The following is a 16,843-nucleotide window of genomic DNA, read 5'->3' on the forward strand; positions in this document are numbered from 1 at the left end:
TTAGGGCCATTACCATTGGAAAAGCCAGATGAAGTAGGACTTGGGGGAGCAAACTGTCCTTTTAGTCCCTCCTCTCCATATTGATCATAAATAGCACGCTTTTCAGAATCACTAAGAACCTGCCATGGCCCAGGAGAATACACATAAGAAATTTGCTAAAGTAATGGTGATAAATAGGACGCAATTGGGCATTGCCAAAAACATGCCATAGCCCAACATACTTGTATGAAATCTACAAACGAGAAAAGGAATGCCCCTAGCAATCATCTGGGAACCTTCAATGAAAGACAAGTTTGTGGTAGAACTAACAGCCCTGGCAGGTGATAATAAGCAAAACTTCTTGAATGAATTCCACCAGTGTTTGACGTACAACAGATCATCTTAAAGTTGCCAAAATGATTTTGGAATGCAAAGAAAGAGGTTGGCTTTTGGTGTTTAACCCGACATAATGACCAATTTGTATAATTAAGTATTCAATTAGTCTGTCAACCAGGGCCAGGATCGTTTGAAGTTTAACGCCCTTTGTGACCAACTTGGTCTGTAGGACGACCTAAATATACAAATCCAACGTAAATTTCAACCAAAAAAAAAAACTCTATTAAAAAATCTTAAGTGAACTTAAGTGTTTTTTTCTGTGAAGAAGCAGCTCTGTTATAAAATTTCCTAAATCATTTTGACTCTTAATGGATAAAATATAATGGAAGCCTATAAAAATATAATGTACGACACTTTTCATCAATATGCAAGCCTACGATGTCCATCTAAGGCAATTAATTCAATAATAACCGGTTTCAAAGTACACAGGTAATACTACATACACGGACTCTGGACATTTAATATGTTCTCTTTGGATTCTGATGCCAAATTGGGCCAAAAAATCAATCAAAATGAGTTCTCTTTTCTGGACTCAGGCCACATCAGACTCACGACTACAACCCATCCGACTCAGCATAGCTCTGACTCGATTTAGTCTCCTCACAAAGTGGGATCAGAATAGACTAAGTCTCAGAACATTCCTCCATTTCTCGGTGTTAAATTGCTGCATGGCCCTGAATTTCTTGATGTGCTGAGATTGCAGAGAAAGCCTCTAATACTTTGAAACAGTGCTCCCCAAGCTATTATTTAAATAACTAGGGTATTCGCTGTAAATTTGGCTATTTTGGGTGACGGAACATTACAATCTTACTTCCAGATATGATAGTTTACATAGGATCCAGATAACTATATTCTAATGGCAGCTGACCTCATAGTAGCAACCACAGGGCAGCAACTCAAGAATCTGAAACATGCATTTGACAGTTTGAACAATCCAAGCTTATTAATATATTTAGGCAATATATAATGTACTTTTCTGTAATTGGAAAACCAAATGAATCCATTTTTTTTGTAATTGAAAACCAAATGAATCCACCATCTGAAAACAACTCTTATATAAACGATAATTCAGCAACTGCTGGAACACGGGAGATAAACAGAGCACCAAAACGAAAGTTCCAGTAAAAATTTTAAGGGTGAGGGAGGATTATTTCGTACAAACCTCATAAGCCTCTGAAATACGCTTGAAGTTAGCCTCCGCCTCCTTCCTGTTGTTAGGATTCTTATCTGGATGCCACTTCATGGCAAGCCTGCGATAAGCTTTCTTGATGTCGTCGCTAGACGCACCATTGCCCACTTTAAGGGTCGCGTAATAATCTTCCCCCATTGTGGTCATTCCAGAAGAACTGAATTAAACCACAAACCCTGCCACAAGCGCGCCGAGTATTCAACGATGCAATGAACGCAGCCGAATCGAAACCTAAGAACTTTAAAATAAATATCCAGATCCTGGCAAATAAGCATCCGCCATACTTTAAACTACAATCCGATTCGTAGATCCAGGTCAAATAAACCTGCTCTAAACCGTTTGCCCTTTCTTCCTTCGTATGCAAGCTGAGACCGCACGAGGACTCAAAAATCTTGGCAGGCCGTATTTTCAGACCAGACGAACCATGCAACCCGGGAATAGCGATCGCTCGATCACCAATCCAAAAGAATTAAACAGAATTCACAATTACGCGACTCCGATCTTCAAACCAAATGAGATTTGAATGAGAAGAAACACTTGGGTCACCTTTGCCGAAGAAATAGCCGGATTCGAAATGCCGGGCTTTAATTTCAAGGCGATTTCACGATTCCGAGCCCGAGCTTTGCAGGCGATCCGCCATGAAATACGAAGAGCCGGGGCGATTCGAACCGCTGTCCGTCACTTTATTAGGTCAATGGAAGCCCTACCTTAAAAGCGCTAGCGTGAGACACAACCGATTTGTGAAGATAAAAGGGTTTCTGACCGTCCGATTCCGAAAAACCATGGCTGTCGTGTCACGACACACACACGGGACATTCATTCCCTCAACGATATTTGTCAACGAGGGCCAGGGAAGGAATCCGGTTGGATTTTTATATTATTAATATTTTAACGAAATGGTAAATATGTATTTTTTAATTTGGTATCTTTCTGGGTAGTTTCGTTTTTTCTTTATTTTCTGATTGGATGTTATGGCAGGAATATTCAACAGCAATAATTAATTATTATTATTATGTATATATATATAATTTTATTGAATTAAAGTGTACTCAGAAGAATTATAGTGTTGAGAAAATAATAAATGGAATTATAGTGTTGGAAAATAATAAATGGAAGACGAAAAGTTTATAAGTAAATTTTTTATTACAAAGTAAGGAAAAAATTATTTTAAAAATTAGTATTATTTATATTATTTTATTATCTTATTTAAGGAGAAATTGTGGTGATAAAGAATTAGAAGATTAAAAAATAACATATTATAAGAAGGCAATAAATTTTAATTTAGAAAATCAAAGTATATCTTTGTTTTCATTGGTGTATCTCTTTGTTTTGAAGATCAAATGCATCCATCATTATCATTAGCAACATCATCATTGTCATCATCATCGTTGCCATCATCATCATTATCGTTATCACCATCATCATCCTCCTCAACATTATCATCGTTATCATCATTGTTATCATAATCAACAATGTCGTCATCGTCATTGTTGTCATTATCATCTTCATCGTCAACATCGTTGTCGTCGTCATCATCATCGTTGTTGTCCTCATTGTTATCAATGTCCTCCTCCTGATCAAGAACATGACAAACAAATGATAACATTATTTATTCATTCCAGTGAGCACTCAATTAATTTGGGATACTAAGCTATTAATTAGAACCTTTAATATGCCCAGAACAGGGGTGAAAGTTGGGCTCAATAGCTGTATATACGTGTAGTTGTTCTGGGATTAATATCCCAGTATCACATAATATATGTAGTATATGTAGTGGCAAGACCTCCTCCTCCTCCTCTGCATCATCATTGTCGTCATTATCATCACCATCATCATCTTCAACAATGTCCTCCTTCTAATCATCATCTTTAACATTTTTACATAGCTTAAGATCATATATAATTTACAAAATTTTCATTTAACAATTATATTCAAAGAAAACATAACACTTAACTAAATCTTTTCTTTCTAAGGAGAAAAAAGTTGTTATTTTATTTATAAAAAATAGGATTACATGTGTATATACCGTGACATTCCAATTGTTAATGTGCCCAATTTAACATCTCAAAAATTTTCTTATTTTTCTTATTTTGTTATGTCAATTTATTTAATTACATATTTATCATCCCAAACACTTTAATATTATTTTTCCTATCAAACTAGCAAAAATTGAGAATTTTAACATCCTTTCCAGAGAAATATACATATAAGCCTATCTTATTATAATCATTTTGAAACTGGTCATTCCGTATATGTAAATAAATCATAAAAATATAATCATTTTGAACTTATCTTTCCCTATTTGTAAATAAATAATAAAAACATCATAAAAGATATAAATGAGTTTCAAAATCCTATCCATAAACCAAAAACTATGTTGTCAATGATGTAGAAAAACTAGAAAAAAAAAAATATAAAAGTAGGTGGATCAATATTCATTCCCAAGAGTTGAGAATAAATTTTGTGTTTTAACCTTCCTTATGTTATGTAATTTTCCATACACCTTGCTCAATTTCCAATCCAATTTTGATAATACATGTTATTATGTCTTTCTTGATATATATGTGAGCAATAAAAAAAAATGAAAATATTTAACATATTTAGAACTTTTTGATAAATTAATAAAGAGATGTATTCATAAGTCTAGAAGCATTATTTATCTAATTTATAATTAATTTAAAATCTTTATATATGTAGATAGAATTTACATTTTTAAATATGGTTAAATGAAAGAGTAATTTAAGAGTAAACAATTTAATTTAATGGTTGGAGATTTATCTTAAATTATAAATGAAGTGATTTATAAAATATTTATTAAAAAATTGTCAATTTAAAAGTTAGTTTTGAGTTATATGTCTTAGAATTGGTGTCATAACATTATTAATAATTTTGATATTAATGTTTTATAAATTGTTTTTGAGTTATAATTATTTTTTTCAAAAAGAAAAAAATATTGATGATTTTCATTAAACGGGAAAAGACGAGTACATGAAACGAAATGATTGAATAAGCAGACATCTACTACAAAAAAGGACTAATTCTCTACCATGTAATATTGATGTGATCAATTATATCCATCTTAACATAGCCCAAGAGCTCCAAATCTAAAATATGCATAATCTAAATCATAGTCATCCCTTCTTAGGGAGCCAAATTCATCCTACAACCATATTTAAAACTAATCAATATAAAACAAAATGATATGTTGTAACTGAGAAACAAAATGAAAACAAAAGTAGTAGAGACGGTTAGTCTATTGGACTAGAGCCCTCTCCCTGATGTCGCCATTATAGAAAACCTCGTAAAAAAAAATATCTCACCCTCGCATCAAGTCCCCTTCTGGAGAGTAAGTCTGCAACCCTGTTGAGCTCTCTGAAGATATGACTAAAGTTAATAGTCACAAAAGACTTCTTCAAATTTTATATGTGAGCCATCTAATTAGTCACATTGGGGACAAAGATGTTTGCCAAGCCATTTATCCAATCGATGATAACCTTAGCATCTCCAAAAATATTTAACTACATCAGGCTAATTGTTTTAGCATAAAACATGAGTCCCCACAAAGCTATGACTTATGCATGTGTGTTGGAGCCTTCTCCACCAATCCAGAAAAGTTGGACATATTTGATTTGATTCCAGATATAATACCACACCACAACAACACTTTCCTTTTTGTGTTGCCTCGACAAAGAAGCCAGTTGGATACGTCAATAACAAATTGTCATGTAGAACCCTATTCTATTTTTTGTGTCTCAACTCCTGAGCAAATTCTTTGGAATGTGCACTAATCTTATTTGTAGTTTTTTCGATATCAAGAGGGAAATCATAAAAAATGATCACATTATGAGCAGGCCATATGCCCCATATAATAAAACAGGGAAGCGATATGAAAGAAAAATAGTGTTGTATCCACCATTTGAAGCATGATTCGATTGAAGAAAAACACCATTTTGGTTGTAAATTATACACCTGTAGTACCTTACACCAAATAGCAATAAAGAAAGGACATTGCAAGAATAAATGTAAAATGGTTTCAACTATCTCCTTACAGAAAATACAATAATTTGGTCCACAAATCTAGTGTTTACCAATGTTGTCCCAAGTTAATATGTGGTTCTTCTAAGTTAACCAACAAAAGAGGATAATCTTTATTGGGATCTTCTAGTGCCATATTCTCTTGAACCATGTCTTGACCCTATTGGGATGTAAATTTTGTGAAATGTGAGTATATCTCAGCCACCACCAAATTTCCATTCCTTAAATTGTTGTTCGAGCATAACACGTCCTCTCGACCCCTAAACGAAATACCGACCATCCTGAGATCGTATGTGTACCTGTTTCATCTATCAGCCTTATAATCTTTGACCCTGTTTGCATCGGTTGATTTCCATTTTAGAGTAGAAATCCATGGATTATAGCTCTCAATAACTTGCGATAAAAAAGAAAAAAACCACGTGCATGCAATTGACTCAACACATTTTCAAATAACAATTGACTATTGAAACCAAGTATGGGATCAATACCAATAAGAATAGTGTTGTCATTCCCAAAAGACCATTTTAGGTGATTGAGAAGCCAACAACTAATCTTTTGGAAGCCATTCCAGATATGTGAGCCACCCAAACATACAACATAATCAAATCTAAACCACTCAATAATTAACAAATATTTTAAATACTTCCTCTTCACAATGTCCTAGCAAATGTCAACACTTGATAAAACCTCCATAAACTCTAATTGTTATACATATAAAGTTACATATTATTCTCTTACCTTAACATAGTTTTATATTAAAATTTAATTATATATTAATATTTTTTAATTTTATTATATATATTATTAAAAAATAAATAAAAAAATTACAAATTTTCTAAAATGTTTAACTAAAATATACTATTCGAAATAATAATAATGACACAAATGTGTCAACAATGACTAAGATTTTGAGAGACATTTGTGAACATCAAAATAAAAGACCGTTACTTTAATAAATCTAAATTTAAAATATGATTTCTCACGCATCTAATTTTTTATCACAAAATGGAATTTTTAATTTATGTTAATTTTTAATTATAAATGTAATTTTAAAATTTAAATACTTTTATTTATTAAAAGGAAAAGTATTTTATATAGATTATATAGTTTGATATTAAAATCTAAATTCCCCGGTTGACATCAAAGATACCAAAGGACTTAGAAAAAGAAAAAGAAAGAAAGAGTGCATATTCAGTACTTTGTTAAAAGTGACCAAGAAACGTCCAAATGGTGCTTAAAAAAAAGGAGTTGGCAAATCGTGCATATATTAATGTTTAGGGTATGGGTGCTTTGCTTAAAGAAGGTGTAAGGAATTTATGAAAGCAAAAGAAATGGCAGTAGGGCCCTGCATGCAAACAACTTTAGAATAAAGGAAATGAAAGCTTGATGGAAGCACCGTCTCTCAGCAAAAAGTGTGGTACCCCAATATTATTTCATTAAAAGGTAGCGGTTACAATCCACATTTGTTCTGCATAAGCCTTCAAATTTGTTGCAGGGTTGTTATCTCAAAGCCACAAATTAGCATTTGCTCTGTACAATTTGTTCTGCACAGCCTTTAAAGTTTGCTGCAGGGTAGTTCTCTCATAAAAGTATGCATAAGCATTTGCTTTGTACAAGTTTTAAAGTTTGTTTCAGGATTGTTATGACATTTTAAACATTTGCTTTGTACAAGTTATAAAGTTGGTGTTGGGATTATTATTTATTTTAAATACTCTTTTGTTTTATAGAGAGTTATGAAAGTTGGTTGGGGTTTTTTATTTATTTTAAATGTTGGTTTAAATTATGAGAAGGTGTGAAATTTAGTATTATGTAAAAGTTATAAAATATATAAACATTGTGTATATTTTTTTGTTGAGATTTAAGGAATTTGTTTGATTGGTTATTATTCATGTTGTTAAGTATTTGGCTATTTATATATAGATAGTCTATTCAATATTTTAAATTATATATGCTAATTTTAAATTCCAATTTGATTTATAATTTATTTTTTTAAGGAAAGGAAAAACAATCCTCTTTATATAATAATTGTACAATTAGAATAAACAAATAAACCAACAAGCTTTGTATAAAAAGAGATTTGAAATTTAGCATTGTGTTTTTTTGTGAAAGTTAAATTTTGTAATATTTAAATTGTGTATAATTTATTGTATTGAAATTTAAGAGGTTTATTTAATTGGTTGTTATTAATGTCGTTAAGTATTTGATTATTTTTTCATCGGATCTGGATGATCACATGATAAACGAGGAGGGGCAGCTTTCGCATGCCAACTTTGCACAAAGGCTTAATGGGAATGAAAGGGTGGCGACTATTTCCTCAACTCGCCACAGGCTACATTCATTGCAACCAGATGACGAAGGTTTAGGCGAGGACAAGGCAATTACACTTTGAGTGAGACATGAATTATGTCATCACTGTGGATTATGGCATTCCTTCCGACATTCATTCCCTCAACTTCTCTGCTCTGCGAGTGGATGGTCGTTGGGGGTTGGGAGAGGTAGCAAGCCTCGGGTGGTTTCTGGTCAGAGGTAAAGATTACACAATTCAGTTTATTATGGTAAGGGAAAGGGGTCGAGCCAGACAAGGTGGCAGAGGTTGTGGACGCCAACCTCTCCCTCCCTGGCATGGTTGAGGAGAAGAATAATTCGATGAGGACATGTCAATGCATATATGCCACCGTGTTGCTATCATTGAGGTTCATGAGAGAAGGAACACAGGAAATGGCCATTGGGTCATCTAGAATTTGCATGGCAGATAACTCTGGGAGTAGGAAGAAGCCAAGGAGAGAGCCGCAGGAAAAATTACTAAAATCAACACCTTTTTGGTTCACACACGCACAAGCTTAAGAATTATGTCTAGAGCGATGGGAATTCCCTTTCCCCCTCCTCCCCTTCCCCAGTGTCCTACAATTCAAATGCAGGGACTGAAGTAGCGGAATCTTCCCATCAAGCACAAAGACCCTCCAGTCTGGCTCACCCAAAACCTCAAGCCAAGAAATAAAAGGTGGTTGACAACCACAACTCTCTTGAACCAGTAGGGTAGGCAACGAACTTAGCTAGCCAATCTGGTGTTCAGGGCCTAACCAAGGGAGAACCCTCACAAAGGTAGGAAAAATCCTACACTGGGAAAGTGTTCAACGAATGGGAGTGTCCCCATTAGCTTTCTAAAGGATACGACAACCCCTACCTCTACATGGAGCAACAGGAAGAGGCTAGGAAGGAAAAGGCTCGGCAAGGCAAGGTTCCAAGGGAGCAAGCACATCTCACCCAGACCAAGACCAACGAGGACAAGGAATAGCCCAAACAAGCATGCTAAATCCCTAGGATAGCCATTCTCAGAGTCTCAATTTTACATGTCACTTACTTTCTCTTATCTACTTAGTTCCAGTTTTGTTTATTTTGTTTTGGTGTCATTTTGTCCCCATTATCATTCATAACTCTCTGGGAGACCAACTAGTTTCCCTCTCATGGGCAGATGGTCTCCCCAATTCTCTCCTTAGAAGACACATGTTTTTATGTCTACAAACAACTCCGAGATACAGACTATTCCAAACCTCCATGACTATATTTTATGTAAATTTTTGAAAATATAAAGATTTTGACTTCCTTACAAACAAACAAAAAGGTATTGACTATTTTTATATAGATGTAGAATTCAAATATTTTAAATTAAATATGTTAATATATTTAATTTACGTTTGTGAATTTATTAGAAATGACATCCATAGCGAGGAAAAGTATATACATATTTTAAAGTATATGTTATTTGATTTCATCCATTTAACTTATAATTGTTCTCTATATATATTAGATATCATTTTATTATTATGTATTTGTATAAACAAATAATAGAATTTTTTCACAAAATATTATCAACTTGTAAAACCACTTAAAAGTTTAATAATTCATGACATGAAACAAAACTAAAAATTACCTCACACGCGTTAAGTTGTGAAACAAGTTGGGAAGAAACTATGAGAGGAAACATTCTCAGAGTTAAGTGAAGAAGGGAATGTAGAATTTGATTAACACTTTATCATAAAATGTGCATCATACTCTCAAATCAATGATATATCAAAATTGCAATTTAAAGGCTAGGAATCAATGTTTCCAGAGGATCTACTAAGAGATACAAAAAGGTTGGGGTGAAAGAATGATGCATAATACATAGGTTGTTAAGAGTAAAGGGAAACAAGCAATTAGCCTTTGATATATAGCAAATTGTGCTAGACTTAATTAAGAAAACCAAGTTCATGATTCAGGTCTTGCCATTACACACTAGCTCTAGTTATCATAATTATGTGTTTCACTCCATTAAAGAATGACACATAAAATGTAAACTTTGTTGTCCCATATGACTATTTAATTTTGTTAAACTATATATATATATATATATATATATATATATATATATATATATACAATTTTGTTAAACTATATCTATATATATATATATATATATATATATAATCCAAGAAAAACCTCTTGATATCCTCTCCTCCTCACTAAAATATATGTACAGTGTGCAACTTAACCATCAACAACAATAGTGACTAATAATCTAGAGGGACTCAACTGAATTTGAGCATGTGACCTATCACCTCCTTGTTCGCAACATCCTTTAGTTCGATGCATCCACTAATCGAGCCAACCCTTAGAGTTTGCTTGCTTGTATGTATGTATTTCGAGGAAAACTCATGGGATGTTCAAGCAATCCCACGTATATGGATGGCATCCCTTATAAACAATAAATTTAAAAAATCATATTTATTTATTTTCCAAGGAGAACTTCATGAATAAACACAATGGATACTTCCCCATTTGTGGATATCCTTTGTAAATTTGCAGTATAGATTAGTGTGCCTATCCTAGAGAGATTCTAATTGGGCATTTTGCTTCCATGAAACTAACCAATTCTTATTGGCACTAGAAATAATTATTTAGCTAACCCCTTAAGCTATATGCATATGTGTGTTTGGGTGCTTGTTGTGAAGATGACCATGGGTCAATACTAATATGCTAACTCATCTCATACATGGGGTTTGCTAGTTGTGGCTAATGGATGGATCATTTTTATCGGGGCATGTGTCTTCTTGAAGGTGTACAATATTTGCACTTAATCATTGTTATAGCCTTTTGTCTTTACTAAGGAATACATATTCCTTAGAAATCCACCTAGTACTTCCCCTTTCTGAAGATGGTACCAAGGTAAATTGGATTTGTCAAAAGTATGAAGTTTTTCAACATAAAGTTCAAGACCATTAGAACAATATACTCTTTAAGACATATCACTTGCAAAAATTAAAATTAAAGTTAAATAAAAAAAAATAACAATATTTTTTTCAAATACTCAAACTAAACCTAATTAACATAAATAAATCATTATTATAACTTATAAATATTATTAAAATAAATTATATAAAAATAAAAATTTAAAATGGAATAAAGAGGATCAACTACAAACTAAACCATGCCAACGTTATTAAAGTGAAGAGCTCATTAGGTCTCTTGACCAATCTTTAAGGTCGTTATGAAGTGACCACACTCATCATTCTTACACCAATATATATGTATTAAAGACTTAACATGACATTTTGGAAATTAATTTAAAAAAGATGATGACTCATCCTTTGAACATGCTAACTTAAAACTAAGATTTAATCTTCAAACAACTTATTAAAAAATAAATTAATAATAAAATATTACCTCTATGCATTTAGATTTGTCTTATACTAATTAATTCAACCGCCACGTCCACTACATCAACGCGCTTTTGACCTGTATAGAACTCGTTATTTGTTCCGATAAATACGGTAGTCCATGTGCCATGAAAAGCCTATGGCTTTTAATTATTCTTCACGGACAAAATATGTTTGTAACGTTAAACATTGATTAACGCAAAAATATTATTTTCCATTTATAAATAAATTAAATTTTCCTAAATTTTGTTAGCTATTTTAAGTGATTTGAATAATTTTATATATATATATTATAATGATGTTGTGGTTAAGAAGGAAAAAAACCGCGTCCATGAGCTCTACAACCTTGTCCACCTTCGAACCTGGATCTGCATCCATTATCCCTCTTAAAGAAACCCTAGTTTCTATTTAAACTTGATCGCCTTGTTGGTATGTCGATTCCAAGAGAGGCCCCTAGCCCCTCCATCCTTCCTCGCAATCTAAACAATCTGAATTTGCTAACTCTATACAACCATTGAATTTGTTGCCCTTTGTAAAGATTGATCCGCAAAATTCCAAAATGACTAATGCAATCTCTGTTGATACATCGACATGCACGGAGCAAGAACAATTTGCAACCCTTGCATAAAATACTAGCACCTGCATTACGAAATCATTGGAGATCCTGTGAATCCATGTGCCCTCGGCAAGACTCAACAACAACATCTTGTTCATGCAGGATCATGCCCTGATATGCAAATTCATTTGGATCTAGCCCACTGGAAAAAACCTCCTTCACTAGATAGCGCAACGTTGGAAGCACACTATGACGTCAAACTCAACTCCAAGGGATTCTTTACATTGATCTTCACTTGCTAAGAAGACATGAAAGCAGACATGGAGGGCGACCCTTACTTTTTCAACTTCGTTAGTCTTTACATGCGACAATGGACAACCAGGTTTAACCCGGACAAAGAAGATGTATCTTGGGCACCCATTTGGATTTGTATGTACTCCCTGCCATCAAATATTGGGATACAAAATCTCTTCAAGACGTTGGCAACAAGCTTGGTAAATTTGTATGCCTCTTTGAGCAAACCAAGTAGGGCTTCTACACTTCCTATGCTAGAATATGTGTCTATATGAACATCTTAGGTTCCCTCCCTGAAGCCATTTCCTTGGAGTCAGAAGATAGAGATTTTTTCCAGATCCTAGACTGTAAGCATGTTCCTTTTTTATGTCGGAAATGCTACCAGCATGGGCACCTCTTCAAGGATTTCCCCTTGAATGACTCGAAACCAGATTCCAAGGACTCTAACACAACAAATGCTGAAGGATTTATAAAGATTCCATCTAAGAGACTCCACACCAAGAAATATGACACCTTTGCAGCCCCCAAAAACCAGATGACCAACAACATCTTTAAGGTGTTAGACAATCTCCCAAAGGAATCCTCTTAACAACCATGAGAACAGACAAAGGAAGGCTCACTAAGAAAATCTAAGCAATAAAACATTGATGGAAAGGGTAAAGAATCAATCAATGATGTCCTCATAGACCAACAAGACACTCCAACTCCACAACATGAAGAGGACACCCTCATGGTCAAGGATGAGGGCTTCACTGATCTTTGAGGAGTAGATCTAATAGCCATGGAAGATGCATCCCACAGGAACGCCATGAGCACCATTCCTCCTGAGTAGATCAACCTCTTGGTTGCCACCCTTTAAAAGGCCAAAGCCTCGATGTAGCTAGGGGTACAAACCATCTAATAAAGATGGAAAGAAGAGTAGCAAAGACTTCAAGAAAAGAGGACAGAACTTAGAACTTTAAAGACTGGACACCCTAGGAAGAAAGCTAGTAGACTTAAGTCAATACAAGTAGATCTCATAGATCTACTCTTCTCAAACCATTATTCTCCCATGAAGATAATCTCTTGGAACATATAGGATCTAAATAACCCCTCCAATTAATGTATTCTACATCGGAAGATCCAATAGGATCTCCCACTAATCCTGTTAATCCAAGAAACAAAATGCTTTGGCAAAGACTTTGAATCCATAATGGAAAAATTATGGAAGAGGGAAAAAAGCACGGTGGTGGATGTTGAAGGCACTTTAGGTGGGCTTGGGATTACTTTGGATCCCTCCCAAATTGGTATGGAATTTCTCCTAGTAAATCCCTTTGTTCTCACTACTTCTTTTCACTTGCTAGGAATAGATTTCCATGGCTTCCTATCCAATGCATATGGACCTCAAGTCCCATCCAAAAAACAAGATATGCTAAGGCACCTTCTCTCCTTAAAGTACCAATTAGAACCACACAAATATATTATAAGAGGCGATTTCAACATCATCACCTCTCTGAGAGAAAAGAAGGGAGGCGGACGACATCGGATGCTTGAATATGAAGACCTAAGGAATTTCTTAGAAGATACAAGCATGGTGGACATGAAGACAACCAATGACCTTTTCACCTGGAGCAACTAAAGAGGAGGTTCAATGCAGATCTCATGTTGCCTGGATCGCTTTATGGTGGCGAAACAATTCCTCGTGGTTGGTAATGAGCTCTCAATGGAAATCCTCCCTTCATCTAGATCAAGACACTGACCTATCTCTCTATCATGGAGAACCTTTGGCAAGCCCCTCAAGTGCCCCTTCAAGTTTGAACAATCCTAGCTCTTAGACCCAAATCTCATTAACAAAATTGAAAGTTGGTGGAAAGGAATGAGCAACATTAGAGGATCCAAAATGCACATTTTCTGACATAAGCTCAAATAGATCAAACTTCTCCTAAAAAATTGGAACAAGGAAGAATTCAACAACATCTTTCATGAAAACACAATTTGGAAAAGGAAATGTCCACCCTCTAGCAGGAGTTCATTCTTATTGGTCACACAAAGGAATTTGCGGAAAAGGAAAGAACTCTTATCAAACAACTAGAGGAACGTTACAAATAGGAGGAAATATACTGGAAGCAAAAATCAAGAATCAACTAGCTTAAAGAGGGAGAATGAAACACCTCATTCTTCCACATGTCAACAATTCAACACCATTCCATCAATCACACCACCTCCCTTCACCATGAAGTAGGAGAAATCATGGAGAAACTGGAGGACTTCACTACAACAAATCCCTATGATTAACTCCATTTTTGCTTATAAGGACTTTTTAAGTGTATTTTTCTCCAATTTTTTTAAAAAGTTAGCATTATTTATCGGGATGGCGTTATTTTTGGCATTGCTTTCGTTGGCCAAAACATTTAGTCATTGATTAAGGAAATAATAGCATCGTAAATATCAATGGAATTAGCGCCATAAATAGCGTTGGGAATAACACTGGAAAATAGCGCTAGAAGTAGCATCGTAAATAGTGTTGGAAATTGTGCCATCCATTTCCCCATAAATAGTGATAGTGATTGTAACAACCTCAGTTAAAAATCCATGTAATAAAGTTAATGAAGGCAAAAATAAGACCAAGGTCATAGGACATGTATTGCAAGCTAAATGTTGTGGAAAAACATAGTAATAGGGATCACTAGTGATTAATTAATGGCTATGGAAGTTGGCAAAGGCATTGACAATGGAAAATATGCATTTATTGGCATTTTATTTATGAAATAAAGGAAATAAGGAGAAAAGGGAAATGAAAGGTCACAGATTTGCATGTGAGGAAAATTGAAGGAAAAATGGAGGAAAATGAAGAAGGTAGAGGCCTCAATGATAAAATGGCGTCTAAGGATCAGTTCATGGATTTTTGTTAGTTTTATCTTGGAGCTCTCTTCTATTCTCTCTCTCTCTCATTCTTGCACACTTAGAGAGATCTTGGAGCACATTGGATTTGGAGAAAGAAGGAAAAGGAAATCAAGAAAGTGCAAGGGGACAACAGGATCAACAACTACGACTGGATTGCTTTGCAAGTACTGAGTTGCGTGTATGATATACTTGTTATTTTTGGCATGCATGGTGTATGCATTTGGTTATTTGATTGTGATATATCATTAACATGGAGGATTGCTTGGATTGACAGTGGTTTTTCCTAGATAACCATGGTGTTGTGGGTTTTCCCATTTGTTTTCTAATTGGTGTTCATGTTCCTATTGGTTGTGGCTTGAGTTATTAGTTCCTAGATCCTTGGTTGGACAAACGCTCTAGAAGCCCTGGAACAACTTGGGTTGAGTTACTAGTCCTGGAAGCCTTGGTTGGACAAACACTCTGGAGCGCTTGGTGGGATGAGTTACTAGTCCTGTAGCCTTAGTTGGACAAATTCTCTAAAGCCTTGCGACAATTGTGGGTTGAGTTTCTAGTCCTGGAGCCAAGTTAGAACAAACGCTCTGAGCCCTAGACAACTTGGGTAAAGACTGATCCGTTGATGTTAGTGATGTCTAACCGTGAGGTGGAATCATTGGTTGAGGGTTGAGGTTGTTTGGCCTCTGGAAGCCCTGGTTTGGTTTTGCTTAGTTTGTTCCATGAGATCCCACATTCATGCTTGGAATATGATGTAGGGGTGATTGGATGAAAGAGAAATTTGGCTCATCCCAATCTATGGTCCGGTGGTATGTGGAAGTCCCTGACATGGTTGGATTTTGCATATGTTAATAGGAGTTATTTCATTTGTATTGTATGAGTAAATGTACTTATTATGACGTGGCTTTGATGATTGTTATATCATTTTTATTATTTTGGTTATATGTTGGTTATAAGCATGGTTTCATGACAGATTCTAGTTATGGCTCTTATCATGTTTTGAGTGGTAAATGATTGGCTATTGAATGCATACTCTAATAAATGTTATGACATCTATTATGAGAGGGAATTAGACCTTCTTGATTATTTTTAGATAAGTATCAAACCCTTATGTTCAGATATGCATTTATGACCTATAGAGTACTATGCACACAAAGTGTTTGTATAAATGAGTAATTTGAACCTCCAACTTCTCGGGGTCATAACTCTGGAATATGATCTTTGTTTGACTATCATAATACGAAGTTTTGAAGATCTCCACGAAGAGACAGAGAACAAACAAGTAAATTGGACTCACAATTTTCCAGTCTCTCCATTTTCCTTGAAAATTTTGTTTAGGCCCTCAAAATGACCTTAGAAGTTTAGAACCCAAAAAACTGCTAAAAATAGAAAGTTGTGTTAAATTTAATAAAACAAAACTGAAAAGAATAGTGTTGGGTCAAGTTAGGATGATAACAATCTTATTATGCGTCACTGGGTGTTTGTAGTTAGTTATGGACATGTGGATCCCATTTTCCGTAAGTGAATATTGGAAATCAGACCTTGCATAGTAATTCTCATCTCATGTTTACAGTGATAGCATTAGGTTTAGCTCCTTTTTTTGCACCTACATTACCTCCTTGGTTAGCTCCCTTTTTAGCCCTAGAATTAGCATCAAATGTGCCTAAATAGTTAATTAATTGAGGTGTTGGGGGTTAAGTGGATAAAGGCTTTTATGATTATGGAATTTAGGGATTTAGGGTACATGGATTAATGGTTAAGGGATTAGGGGTTAGGGTTTAAAGGATTAAGGGTCAAGAGCTAAGGGATTTGGTGCTTACAAGT

General features: G+C 34.6%; 1 protein-coding gene across 1 annotated transcript; it reads right to left on the reverse strand.

The window, feature by feature from the left end:
* Positions 1-2: 2 nt before the first annotated feature.
* LOC149192356 (uncharacterized) lies at positions 3-2,303 on the reverse strand (the record flags this gene model as incomplete). The annotated part of the gene is made up of 2 exons (XM_089406912.1): positions 1,538-2,303; positions 3-119 (listed from the first exon to the last, which is right to left on the reverse strand). Coding segments are annotated over exons 1-2 (291 nt in total), but the record flags the coding sequence as incomplete, so codon positions are not given.
* Between the last annotated feature and the right edge of the window lie 14,540 nt (positions 2,304-16,843).

The sequence above is a fragment of the Pinus tabuliformis genome, chromosome 2_2, assembly GCF_031772625.1.
Source record: "Pinus tabuliformis cultivar Carrire ecotype Pingquan chromosome 2_2, CPIR1, whole genome shotgun sequence".
Classification (NCBI taxonomy): domain Eukaryota; kingdom Viridiplantae; phylum Streptophyta; class Pinopsida; order Pinales; family Pinaceae; genus Pinus; species Pinus tabuliformis.